We start from the raw sequence: 10575 nt of genomic DNA on the forward strand, positions 1-10575 counted from the left end.
ATCATTTTTGAGAAAAAAAGGTCAAAAAGTCATAACCCCAATGTATCCATTGTATGAGGGATATATCCTACAATTAGTTTAATTTTAAGAAGATTTTATATTTAATCTTTATCTTTATTCTCCATAATTTAATTTTTTAAAAATTTTCTGATAAACTGTGGAGTTTAACATAAATTGTTTTTCGCATGTAAATCTGAACATTAATTGAAAAATTAAGAAAAGGGAACTTTGCTTTGGAAAAATCTACGGAAAAATGACAAAAGTGGACTTGTTTTTTTCTCCGAAAACCACAGAACTAAACCTAAATTTGTAATTTTATTTAATTTAACATGCAGAAGTATTTTTATTCGAGGCCTCCACTGTATTTACCTTTGGCAAATTCAAAGATTTTTTACATAATATTAAAAAAAATTCTGTGATGATAAACTAATAAAGTTCCGACATCAATAAAATATAAAAAAAAACAGTTTCATATTTTTCTGAACATTTTATTGTTGCTATTCTTTTGTATAAACTTAAAATCTTGTATAGAAAAAAATGACATTTTTGTTTATGGGACAGCAGTTGAAATATAACTTTTTTTTGGAAAACAGATGCATTTTAACATTAAAAGAAAATTTTATTTTGTCGCGGGACAAATGCAAAGTATAACGAAAAACAAAATGATTTTCATAGGAAAAAAACTTTTTTAAAGAAAGTATTTTCAAACAAGACAGTAAAAGTTTTTCCGTTGTTGTTTTGAACTCATAATGGAAAATAGAAACAAAAAAAAAGAAACTGCAATCTTAAAAAGTTTATAAAAGAAACAGTATATTTAACGAATGTAAATGATAAACACGGAGGGATGGATAGAAGAAAACAGGAAGTGGAAAAGATTTTATAAAATAGAGGAAAACTTAAAAAGTTCAATTTAAATTAGAATTAGAGCGACGAAAAGTTGTTTAATGACGCGATTTCTTAGATTTATGGTGGCCACCGTCTCGACTATCATCTCGAGAACGTTTATGACTACTACTACTGCTGCTGTGATGACGATTCTTGTCGCGATCTTTATCTTTGTGCGATGAGGAGGAGGAATGATGTTTATCACGACTACGATCGTGATGTTTATCCTTGTGGGATGATTTCACGGGGCTGGTTAGAAGTAGAAAAGAAATAAAACAAAAAAGAATTGTTAGCATTTATTCAGACAGTTTCCAAACGTATCTTAATCTAAGACGTGTGCATTTGTTAATAATTTAGAAAAATAACAATTTTACAAAATTTGTTTCCGTGTTTGTGTTAAAACCAATAACGAATGTGTTGGTCTTTATGCCAAATATTGAATTGTGTGTAGATGTTCAAGAAGGGAATTTAGGTTTACAAGAACAATAATCACAAACCTATTTGTGTGTTTTGTAGATTTCGTTGGGACGGCATTCGCCGAAGATGAGGAATGAGATTTACGATGTTTCTTATGGTTTTGCTCTTGTACAGCTCGATCACGGCGACTGTTGTTTAATCACATTAATAAACAAATTGTTATTAAATTCAGTTTGGAATTGAAATACATTCATGCATAAATATACATATAAAGGGAGACGAAAATTTTGTCGTTTACATTTTAAAATCGAAAATAGATTTTTCATCAGTAGAATGCCAATAACTCAAAATCAATGAAATCAAATTGAACAAATAACCCCATAGAATATTTCATAAGAAAAAACACATAACTAAGCGGAAACCATAAATAACAGAAATCAAAACATGACTTACCTGTGTTTTGAACTCTTTGAGTGTTTAGAATGATGTTTGCCATTTTGTTTTCTGTCAACTTCAACGTCATAGTCACGATTACGATCCTCCTCTGCAGCTTCTCGTTCCAAATCGGACCAATCTTTACCAGATTCTTCATCTGAACCAAGCTCTATCAAAAAAAAAAAGAGAAATATAGAAGAAACAAATCAGTAAAAAGGCAACAAACACAACAATAAAAAAATACAAAAATACAAGCAGGCCTTCGGGGCTTTTTATATAGCGGATGGACATATCCCGAATGTCTGGCCTGGATTATTTTTTCCATGGCGGAAATAAGAGAAACAATTAGACACCGTTGGTGTGCTGCTCCATTGCATTGCATCATGTCTTCTTCATGATCTTCATTATCTATCTCTTGAGTACACGTACAGGCTAGACAGCAACTGTAGTGTCTTCCAGGCTGAAATCTTCGCAATTTGGAATGCACCGGAATTAAAAGTTTGGATGCAGTAATCTTTGAACCGGTGACTATCATTGTGGATAGTCAAGCGACTCTTAAGTGTAGATCAGCCTTGGGAACGCTAACTAACGGCATTCGGCTATGCTGTGTACCAGGTCACCGCGACTATCTGGGTAATGAAAGAGCAGATGAATTAGCTAGACGAGGATCGCCGTCTACAGATCTAGCTATCGCTGACTCCAACAAACCACCCATTTGTCATTTCTTCCAAAAAATTTAAGCGTTCTCTGACGAAAGAGACAGTGAATTGTGGCATAATGAACCTAGGTACATTGTGGCAAGATCCATATGGCCGTCTCTGTCAGTCAAAAGAACGAACTCTCTGTTGAACCTGAGTAAAGCTGAAGTTAGAGTAACGACGGGAGTCATCACTGGACACTGCTATATCCTATATATCCTACCTTTACTATCAAATGGGATGAGTCTAACTACTGGAGACTCTGTTAGGATGAGGAGGAGTTGGAGGCGATCGAGCACCTCCTATGTCGTTGTCCAGCCCTGGCTCGTAGACGACATAGGTTAGTAGGTGTTCACTTTCCACCGTGTCTAACTTTCTACTCAACTGTGGAACCTGTTGTGATCTACAACATCATCAAAAATCTGAAGTGGCTGGGACAGCGCAGCCTGAACGCGTAAATGATGTTTCAAATATTCTGCCTACCATAAAAATAAAACTTTTTTCCTTCTCTAAAACCATTCCTCCCCTCTTAAACTTTCTTGTAATTTATTTGTTCTTTACTTTTTAATAACTTTCTCTTTTTATTTCTTCCCTCTCTCCTCTCTTTCCCATCTCCTCTTTTCTTTACAGCATTTTCCTCTTTTTTCTACTGTATGATCACAATGGGCCGGAAGGTCTCCGAATGACGCAGTCACAAGTTAGTGGCTGCATATCCCCAAACCTAACCTAACAAATCCCATCCTATCGCTGTAACAAATCTACGATTCTATGATTCTACGTAGGTTTCATGCTCCTACAACAACAACAAATCACACCAACGCAACATTTTTGTTTTTAAATTCGAAGTTGGGAAGATCGATGAGATGAGATCGTAGATTCTAAAATTTGAAAGAGAATTTTGGTCCTGCCTATCGAAAATCGGAACAAGGCACGAAGTTTTCAAAGATAGGATGGATACAGCGTACGAATCGTACTAGAAATGAGGTGATGGATTTGCAATCCAAATTCCACTACACCATTTTCAGAAGTAATTCCCCCAGCAAACCAATTGTACCGACATCTTAACGAAATCGGAACAAAATTCAGACGGAATTTTACGTTACGATCCGATTTCGTAACGAAATCTGAAGACAATCCCTGGGAAATTCGGAAAGGAAATTTCTTTCCGACATTCGTTCCGAAATCGGTACAAAATCTGAACTATTTCCGCTCCGAAATATCGTTTAGAAATCAGAACGACGTTGCTTCCGAAATTGTTCAGACGTGTCGAACATCCGACATTTGGTTTGCTGGGTCGCTACCCCGCACACACACATACACATTCCGAGTACGAATACTGGACTGACTATTCCATTTTCAGAAGTAATTCATTTATATTTCATTTGTAATTCAAAACATTTCAATAGTAGTTCGAAAATTCCATTTGTAATTCGAATTATTCCATTTGTAATTCGAGAACTCCGTTTGTAATTCGAAACATTTGAATAAATAAATAAATAGTAATTCGAAAATTCCATTTGACATTTGGATTATTACATTTATAATTCAAATTATTTCATTTGTAATTCGAATTTTTCCGTTTGAAATTCAAATTATTCCATTTGTAATCCGAGACATTTTATTTGTAATTCGAAAAGCCAAGTATATAACCAAGGCAAATAAAAATGTTGTAATTTTTTTCATTTCGAATTTTAAATGAAATAATTCGAATTACAAATGGAATAATTCAAATACAAATGGACAACTTCGAATTACAAATTAAAAAATTCGAATTTCAAATAGAATGTAACGAATTACAAATGGAATTGCAATAGAAATGCTTTGAATTGCAAATGGAATTCTCGAGTTACAATTGAAATGTACGAATTACGAATTACAAATGTAATTCTCGAATTACAATAAAAATGATTCGAATTACTTCTGAATATTGTGTAGTTATCAGTCTACACCATTTTCACATGTAATTCGAATAATTTCAGTTGTAATTCGAAACATTTCACTTGTAATTTGAGAATTTCAATTGAATTTCGAATTATTTCATTTGTAATTTGAGAATTCCAATTGAATTTCGAATTATTTCATTTGTAAATTGAGAATTCCATTTGAAATTTGAATTATTTCATTTGTAATTTGAATTTTTTCATTTGTAATTCAAATTGTTTTTTTCACAAAAAGTTTTCAAAAATTAATTTTTTGTCGAAAATAGCCGGCCTTCGGCCGGGATTTAAGACTTTCTCCTATGGACAGATGCTAAACAGGGCTAACGCGATCATATTTTTTTCAAAATTAATTTTTTTGTCAAAAGTCATATGGTTTTTCGGAACTTTCGAAGCCTATATCTCGGGAAATACGGATTTCCCATGAATGATATACATATTGGCGTAAACAGCATTCCAAGGCCTACCAGTGGACAAAATTTCAAAACTTTCTGAGTCCAGCCACTACATTCATCTTATGCCTTTTTTTTTGAAATTCCAAATGAAAAACTTCGATTTACAAATAGAAAAGTTCAAATTACAAAAAGAAAAATTCGAATTACAAATGAAATAATTCGAAATACAAATGAAAAAATTCAAATTACAAATGAAGTAATCCGAAATTCAATTGGAATTCTCAAATTACAAGTGAAATATTTCGAATTTCAAATGAAATAAGCAAATTAAAACTGGAATTCTGGCAATAGGCGGGGTGTCAAATGTGATCGGGGTTTCAGTAGAGGGATTCTCTATCTCATTTCTGTTTACTGACAAAAGTCAGTATTAATCTTAGGTAATTAAAATTTGTCGGCAAGTTATAAACCAAAATAAAGTTCGCGGCAAGTCCTTCCGATAGCTAAAGTGTTGTCAACTGTAATTTGTAACTTCCATTCATAGTTTTGCGTTTTTATTTAACAGATTCTTGTCGGTAACCAAAAAATGATTTACAGAATCATTACAGAATGATTTCAGAACCCTGATAACTCGTTACTTAGCATAACACGAGTTCGTCACTATAGCTGATGACATTCAATCATGAAATCCTAAATGGCAGAGTACTTCCCCTTCCCTATCTATCGCATATTATAATATTTGTAATATTTATATCTTATCTAATTTTTGAATGTACCTCTTAGGTCATAACAGCTCAACTCGAAAGAAAATGAATTCAAATATCACTTTAAAATAACTCTTCGCCTTAATAAGACAAAAAAAAAAAAACAATAACTAAACTTACCCTCACTGTCCTCATCACTATCATCTTCCGATGCCTCTGAATATTCAGAATCATCTTCAGATTCAGCATCAGACTCTAAATCAGTTGGTTCATATGCTTCATCTTCCTCAGATTCAGCTTCTTCGTTTTCATCTTCACTACCCGATTCGGGATCTAAGAAAGACCAACCACCTTGTTCGAAGAAACCATCTGGGTCATCGGTAATGGTTTTCATGATCTTGGCCCAGTTGAGTGACTGAATACCTTCAGTGTAACGGATATCACAAGAGCTAAGAGCATACAAATAAAAACAACATTAAAAAGGTAATAGTTTTCAACAAATTGATTATCTTACTTTAACCACTCCTTTACATGATCCAACAAGTTCATCGGTACCGCATTTACCATGGCCACCTTCTTGTGATAATCCTTAAAAATGAAAACCATATCGAAATTTCTCAAATGAAATTGTACACGTTCAAAATGTACACATTCCACATCATCCAAGGTAATAACAAATGGTGGCCATTCAGTAAGATTAACCAAACTGCCGGAGGTAGGTTGAAGTGTAACTGTGCTGCGGTAGGGACAACCGGGGAAACCCAATTCACGGAATGGTGTATCAAATTCTACTTGATGTTTGGTCATTGATTCAACCTTTTCACAAAAACTTTTAAATGCTGTCTTCAGTTTGTGTCTCAATTCACGTTCAGCCTGCTCAGCAGCCAAATCATCACGATCATGCATGTGTTGATGTTTACCCAAATCTGTAGTGATTTCACCAACTTCGGTATAGAATTGTACATCGACATGTTTCTTTTTGCCAAACATAATGGCATGCTTGAGATGGAAATGCAAGAGAATAATCATTTCACCATCACATGGTTGAAAGAATGCGCTTTTGATGTTATTATAGAGGATATCCACTTTATCTCCTCTAACCGAGATATAACGGAAACCATTTGTATGAGCTTCCAAGCTGCCGGTCATACGTTTGGTAACAATATTCGGACGTATGTACAAGTCTTTGAGTTTGGGGTTACCCTTGTTCTGCGATAATATCAGTGTGTCCTGTTTAACAAGATCTTCTTTTTCACGCTCTTCGGCCTCACGCGTCTTGAAACGTTTCTGTACCTCCTTTATAAGACGGAAGGCATTATTTAAATTGGATGAGGGTGCTACAACTTCACCATGTTCTTTGATGTTGGAACTGCGGTAAGTACTGTAACATAGTAAATAAAAATACATTAGCAATTTGTTTAAATGTGTAGAAAATTTAAATTAATTAACTTACAGTTCCTTCACAAATGTGGCCTCAGGATTGGGAAATTGACCGCCCTCATTACGACCCATTGTGGCACCGGGATGGAAAAAGTTAATACGCAAATAAGTGTATTCGCCCTCAACAGATTGTGATATATTTTTAATGGTTGATATATGAAATGGTACTGGTATACCAAACACAGGCATTATAACCGTTTCATATTTCTTATCCACATAGAGTTTTAGCTCTCGTACCTCCGGTTCACGTGGCATTTGACTCATTGATTTATAGGAGGCAGTGTTTTTGCGTACCTTTTCCACTTCTTTGGAATCGTTTTGCTTGGACAAACGTTCCTTGGCCTTTTCGTTGAGTATTTGGGCCAGTTCTTTTTGATGTTGTTTACGTTTTTCTTCCGTATTGGTTTCGGTACGTAATTTCGAATCAAGAACAGTATTACGTTTACTTCTACCCAACATAGTTTGACTTTTATCTTCTTTTATTTCTTCCTTTTCATCGGCATCTTCTTCCTCACTGTCATCTTTGATGAATATGCCAATATTTTTAATCTTTTTCTTGGAGGGTGTCATTATACTGGCCGGTGATTGGTCGCCCACCAAAACTGTATCGCCTATGAAGAGGGCATACGTCTTACCCTCTTTTTCTTGGGCATCGGGATTTGTGAGGCCAGCTATACCCACATTAACATTAAAAACCATATTCTTTTTCACTTCGGCTGTACATTTGGGACCAATAATAATGGTATTTTCACGAAACTCTATACCCATGGCAAAGCCAAATGTCTTAGTGAAACTCTCTAATAGTTTTGGTTTTTCCTTCTTAACGTATTCCAAAACATGATCGTAGATTTCATTGAGTTTGGCTCCAGGTTTCAGCAGCTTAAGAATTTCTTCTTGGACATTGACCAGGAAATTGTAGTTTTCTTGCATTTCCTCGGTGGGATTGACCAAAAATGTACGTGAGATATTTGAACAATAGGATTTGTAACGTGCACCCAATGAACAAACAATGGAACCAAAATGCAAATGATTTTTGTCACTCAGGGCGGAGAATTTCAGACTGTAATGACCACCGGATTGTATAATAGGGGGATAACACATTTCCAACAAAGAACTATCGACACCCGTGACATATTTCTTGTCGGTCAAGGCTGATTCAACACCCTCCGATAATTTCGAGTGTTTTACTTTCTGAAATAAAAAAAAAAAACAATTGTGAGGATTTACATTTAGAAATTTTCAATACTTTTCCTTACCTTATCCGAATCAATAATATCCATAATTTGATCTTTGAGATATTTACTGAACAGATCCACTGATACCAATGAAGCTTTACGTATATTATTAATTTCAGGTTCATCCTTGGGGCACATAATATAGGCTATGGCTCCACTGATGTCTACATTTTCAAAACCAGCTGTCTTTAGGGCGGCTTTCCATGATTCACAAAACTCCCCGGGAAAGCCATCCTTGATAAATACTCCCAATCTTTTGCCTTCTTTAGAAGATTTTATGATTTCTTTGAGTTTCTCAAAATTGGCTTTGTCTTTGTCATTCTGCAAAGGGAAAGCAGCAGATGAATTAGTTGGGAATATGATTACATGGAAAAAGATAGGGATCTCTAATACATACCCTGTCTCTTACTAAGAGTTTTATTTCCGGCACTCCATCAACTTTGCAATTTTCAATTTGTTTCAAAAATTCAATTTTCTTTTTACTGGTCAGAAAATAGACTCCATCCGCGGCAAATATTGATATGGTGTCAGTTAGTTCGTAGCCCAAAAGCCATGTTTGTAATGCTGTTGACTTGGAATAAACAATGTCCTCATCCACACCCACAACTGACATCATACAATCGACCTTTTTAAGGGCATCATCATGGGCTATGGTAGGGTTCTGTGGAAAAGGAAGTTGAGAATTGAATGGATTACAATTAAGAATTAAGTTATTTTTTAAAGATTTAACCTGGACTATTGACTCGGTACTGTAGCGACATGACCTAACCTGTTATGTTCGGTGACTGTAGTTTTTGGAATCTTTTGGGACCGATATCTCGGCCCCAAAAATGTTTCTCAAATGGTCCTAAGCTGAATTTTAGTCACTGCTCTATACCTGAAAAGCTCTTCATGATTTCCGAAATCATTCGGGCACCCAAAAGCAATCTGTATAATATTATAAAAACTATAAGTCTATAATTATCTTTATCAAACTATTCAAATAAACTATACATGTTTTTCGAAGTATTCAAATAGGACTATAGACGAATATGTTTTAATTGAATATTGCGATAAGAAATTTTCCCCACAATATACTAATGGAGGACAAAACTTCCTTCAAATCATGGTGATAGATAAAAAATGTATGCCCAAATTAAAAAAAAAAATTAATGGGACTAAGAGGGATACGAAACAACACTTTGGTAAAAATACTTTAGCATTCCCACAAACATTCCACTGCACAAACATGCAAACTAATGGTAATACATTACATTTCCCCCTAAAATATTTGCAACAATTTCACAATAATATAATTTTTTTTAGTAAAACAAGTAGTAGTTCCATACTCACCTTCCATTCATCGTAGAGGCGTTTTATTCGTTTCAAGAACGTATCTTTATCCAGCACAATGTTCGACATGTTGATGCTTCAATTTTAGCTGTGAGCGCCCACAATAACCAACAATAATGACTTCTCTTGATTGCTTTACTTTTTCCAACGAATCCAAAGCAGACGCGACGCTTAACTGGCAAAAGTATAGAAACCCACCAGTTAAGTCGTAAATGCAAGAAAATACCAGCTTCCTTGCTATTCAAACAAAATCAAAAAAGGCTTAAAAGCCAACACAAATTATTTTTACTGAATTTTGTTCAATAAATTCTTTCACTTTTTTCTAGCAGACAAAAATCTTAAAAAATACTCGATCTTCGTTCACACACAAAGAGAAGAATAAAATAAATGACAGTCCGAGCAATTGACAAGCGTGCTTACTTTAGCACTCGCAATGTTGCAAAAAATAGTAGTAATTGTGCAAAAATTAAATGTTTTTTATAATTTTTATTTAATTTTAATTAATTTAATTTTTCTAGAATTTTATCTAATTAATGGAAAACTGTCGTCTTTCCAGCGAATGAAACGAACGAAAATCAAAATTTAACTAAGTGCTGTTTTACATTTAAGCGACTTGTCTTACGATTTTTTGTCTCCTCTTTGCTCATCTTCGTAAATTTCACACACAGGGTTGCATTTTTTTGTAACATGGTACCAAGTGTACATTTTGTTAAAAATACTTAATGTAAAAAGAAGGTATTTTATAAAAATATGTTATACAAATTTTAAAATGCTTATAACAAATAATCATTTTATGCTTTAAATGATTTTTTATGCACAAAATTCATTGCAAAACTAAATTTTGTTTCAATTTCTCTTACTATGTTTTGCAACTCTGCCTAACAAGAATAACCACCACAAAGAGGAGACAAAAAATCGTAAGACAAGTCGCTTAAATGTAAAACAGCACTAAATTACCAACCCAATTTACCGGCGAACAACAATATGGCGACATGCGGCCAAAATATTTTTTGCATACAAAGAATTGCGCCAAAACAAAACAAATGAAACAAACAAGAATGCTTGAAATGAAGAAATGTCAAAGAATTGATATTCATTAT

At 34.1% G+C, this 10575-nt stretch overlaps 1 protein-coding gene across 2 annotated transcripts; it reads right to left on the reverse strand.

Moving 5' to 3' along the window:
- Positions 1-474: 474 nt before the first annotated feature.
- On the reverse strand, positions 475-10113 carry dre4 (SPT16 homolog, facilitates chromatin remodeling subunit dre4). 2 transcript variants are annotated; one of them, XM_073986953.1, is made up of 9 exons: positions 9476-10113; positions 8541-8804; positions 8165-8464; positions 6922-8099; positions 5983-6849; positions 5649-5917; positions 1756-1906; positions 1383-1490; positions 475-1134 (listed from the first exon to the last, which is right to left on the reverse strand). In XM_073986953.1, the coding sequence occupies exons 1-9, from the start codon at positions 9542-9544 to the stop codon at positions 942-944; spliced, it is 3399 nt and encodes a 1132-aa protein (XP_073843054.1). In that variant the 5' UTR covers positions 9545-10113; the 3' UTR covers positions 475-941. The 2 variants fall into 2 exon arrangements, with proteins under 2 accessions (XP_073843054.1, XP_073843055.1); XM_073986954.1 differs by lacking the exon at positions 1383-1490.
- Between the last annotated feature and the right edge of the window lie 462 nt (positions 10114-10575).

This window comes from Musca autumnalis, unplaced genomic scaffold (assembly GCF_047663935.1).
Source record: "Musca autumnalis isolate F117 unplaced genomic scaffold, ASM4766393v1 scaffold_4, whole genome shotgun sequence".
In the NCBI taxonomy this organism is placed as follows: domain Eukaryota; kingdom Metazoa; phylum Arthropoda; class Insecta; order Diptera; family Muscidae; genus Musca; species Musca autumnalis.

Bases quoted from the DNA above. Each gene is read 5' to 3' on its own strand.
- dre4 (XM_073986953.1), bottom strand. From the start codon at position 9,544: ATGTCGAACATTGTGCTGGATAAAGATACGTTCTTGAAACGAATAAAA. The intron at 8,465-8,540 runs GTATGTATTAGA...TTCCCTTTGCAG, and splicing joins AACTCTTAGTAAGAGACAGG to AATGACAAAGACAAAGCCAA. The intron at 6,850-6,921 runs GTAAGTTAATTA...ACTATGTTACAG, and splicing joins GCCACATTTGTGAAGGAACT to TACTTACCGCAGTTCCAACA.